This window comes from Oratosquilla oratoria, chromosome 10 (assembly GCF_046742065.1).
Source record: "Oratosquilla oratoria isolate Oo_2021 chromosome 10, ASM4674206v1, whole genome shotgun sequence".
Taxonomy (NCBI): Eukaryota; Metazoa; Arthropoda; class Malacostraca; order Stomatopoda; family Squillidae; genus Oratosquilla; species Oratosquilla oratoria.
This window is the reverse complement of record NC_134786.1, coordinates 53,702,700-53,705,948: the sequence shown is the minus strand read 5'-3', so window position 1 is coordinate 53,705,948 and position 3,249 is coordinate 53,702,700. Positions and strand designations below refer to the sequence as shown.

General features: G+C 43.8%; 1 protein-coding gene across 1 annotated transcript; it reads left to right on the top strand.

The window, feature by feature from the left end:
- Window positions 1–1,243: 1,243 nt before the first annotated feature.
- LOC143028903 (uncharacterized) lies at window positions 1,244–2,656 on the top strand. The gene has a single exon (XM_076191256.1). The coding sequence runs from the start codon at window positions 1,244–1,246 to the stop codon at window positions 2,654–2,656; it is 1,413 nt and encodes a 470-aa protein (XP_076047371.1).
- The last annotated feature ends 593 nt before the right edge of the window (window positions 2,657–3,249 follow it).

Here is a 3,249-nt window from a genome sequence, read left to right as displayed (position 1 = left end):
ACTTTTCGAGTCTAATGACTCATAATAAAGGAGACTTTGTTATATAGCCAACAACAAGCAGCAACGGCGGCGCAAGACAGTGTGACACCGGCTTTACACCTTAATGGTAACCTTGCCAAGAGCTCAGTCCGTAGAGCAACGGACTGTTGAGAAAAAGACCGCGGGTTCGAATCCTATTTGGCGCTATTGAGCTTCCAAGCACCGGTCGCTTAAGAATACTCAGATGTTGGTTATATATACTTAAAAAAAATTGTGGGTGATTAATGTACGTGTAGAAGTGTATCTCAGCTAGGTTGGCGTTCCTTCTCCTTCTTCCCACCCAACCAATGGAAATGAAATACCCCGTATCCATCCACCAATCTATCTATATACCAAGGGTGGAGGATCTTAAATATAACGTTAAAGATCATTGGACTAAAGAGGTCACGAAGTCACTCCAGAACTTACGTGGGACGTAACAATGTGTGTTCTCACGGGATTCATAGACTGTACCTGGAGAAGCACGCTGTGTAACTGGTATTCAAGAAAAAAAAATCTACAAACATTTCATTCCCCCTTGTCTGAAGTAGACTATACGGAAATTGAAAAAAGGAATACTTGTAGGCACAGGGCCTCCAGTCTAAAAATCTGTAAACTAATACAGAAATAGAAGTGACAAGAGAAAGGTGGGTGAAAGTAAAGAAAGGGGAAGTGACTAAAGACAGTGGTGAAAATCTAAGAGATATACGAAACGAAAATAAGCGCGCAAAAGTGGTGGACTTAGAGTCATCCCTGTCTCCTGCCCACTGGTCGGCTCGGGAGCAAGGCAGCAAGACACAGCATATCCAGAGCAGGGCCTTCGTCTTCAATGAGAGCAAAATATTTAAAATAGTGTTGATCAGTGTTCTCTATGTATTTACGGGTACAGACAAAACCCCCCTTGGATAAAAAAAAAAACCCTAGGACAAAACCCCCACAGAAAGAAACGGACAAAATCCCCCCATAACAATGTAATATAGGACAAAATCTCCAGGCTAAAAATAATTACTTCATTGGAATAGATGTGAAATAACATAGTTTCATGGAATAGGTGTGAAACTACTCAGCAGAGTTTTGTCATGCGTGTTCTCACCTTTCCTAGTATCAGTATAAACATTCCCTACATAAGGAGTATGACCTTCACCAGAAGTTACAGTCAAATCTGTAGCACCATGGAGATCATCAAAAATAATAAGGGAGGGCCAAGCTATGTGCAGACGATTATATGTTTACCAAAAAGAGTGCCAACAAGACAAAGATCCGATGGGAATGTTCCCAGAGAAGTGCGCTTTCGTGTAAGGGGAGTGCTCACACAGATATACAGATGAAGGAGATAGTTGCGACAACACCCCACAGCCATGATTCTTATCCTGCTCATGTCGCAGCTACAAAGGTGAAAGCAGCCATAAAGGACACAACTACTGCAAACCGCTGCAGGCTAGGGCAGATTGTAGCAGATGCACTTGTCCATCAACCTGTAGAGATGCGAGCAGCCATAGGGCGCATTGCTTCTGTCAAGCGCTCTGTCAGACGTCTGCAGAAGGAATGTGTTCCAAAAGATCCTGCTTCTTTGCAAGAACTTAGGATTGAGGGAGAATGGAAGACCACGGGGCCACCAGACAACATCAGTTTCCTTGTTTATGACAATGTCTCATCATCCAACAGGATCATTGTATATGCAACTTATGAGGGGCTCAAACATTTGTGCCGGAACTCAACCTGGTTTATGGATGACACATTCTCCACAGCTCCCAGGCTATTCCACCAGTTATATGTCATTCGTGTCCCCCTGGGAAACAAAGCCATCACATGTGTATATGCATTCCTGTCTGGGAAGTATCAAGCATCTTATGAAGAATTTCTCCAGGTCATTCTTGATAAGTGTGACCAGCTTGGCTTCAACCCAGATGTGACAACCATCATCACAGACTTTGAACAGGCAATGATAAATGCTGTGCAGACTGTTTTGGGGACCCATGTGACCTCCCGTGGCTGTTTCTATCACCTGACACAAAGTATATGGCGGAAAATACAGAGCCTAGGATTGGTCAATGCATATAGGACTGATGATAGGGTCAAACATTTCTGTGGCATGCTTAATGCACTGGCATTCCTACCCGAGGAAGAGATCACCACTGGTATGGAGTACCTTATGGAGAACATTCCTGATGTGGAGGGACTTGACAGTCTGGTCGATTACTTTAATGCCACATATGTCTCCGGAAGTTTCCGACGCATCCAACCACCTGCTCAACCTGACAGAGATCTACCTCCAGTTCTCATGAGAAGAATCTCACCTTTATTTCCTCCTCGTTTTTGGAATGTTCATCAAGTGACACTGTATGGAAAGGACCGCACCAACAACCTGTGTGAAGCATGGAATTTTGGATTTAAAGAGTTAGTTGGCTATGATCATCCAACCATTTGGAAGGCGATTGACAGCATCAGAAAGGACCAGGCCCTTACCACAGCTGCACTGTTGAGGGATTCCACTGGGGAGCCTCCAAGAAAACGAGTGAAGCGGGCAACGAAGGCGAGACAGGAGCGGGTGCGCAATCTGTGTGTGGACTTTGTGAGCAGTAGGAAGACCGTGGAAGAATTTCTTTATGGAGTTGGACATTCTATGAGTTGGAAATAAGATAGTGATCTGAGACAGTAATTGTGGAACATGGTCTGATGATATCTTATATATGTGTGTTTCACCTCTTAGTGCTAAAGATGGCAAATTTAGTGGTTATATATAATTGTGCATATCTGTTGTATGAGATGCTGTTTTATCATATTTAAATAAAGATACATAAAAATAACATCTATAATAATCTTGTATTATATATTGTATTACATATAGTTGTGGGGGTTTTGTCCTAGGGTTTTTTTGTCATATATTTTTTTTTCGGGGGTGGGGGAATAAGGCCTAGGGGAGTTTTGTCCTAGGGGTGTTTTGTCCTACACCCATGTATTCATATACCGAGAGCTTCTTCCCCCATATAAAGGAGGTAGCTAAGTCAGAGGCACGTACCTATTCCCACCCATTTCACTCCCCTCCACCACCCCTCCATCCTTCCCATCTCAGCTCCTCATAGATGAGGGGTCATCCCTGCATCCCATGAACTGCCCTGGGTCAAACGCAATGCGCTGAGATACAGAACATCCAGAGCAAGGCCGCTTCATTTAATCGGTAACCCTCTCTCTCGGTCCCCTCATGCAGAAGAAGAGAAGACGGGGAGAAAT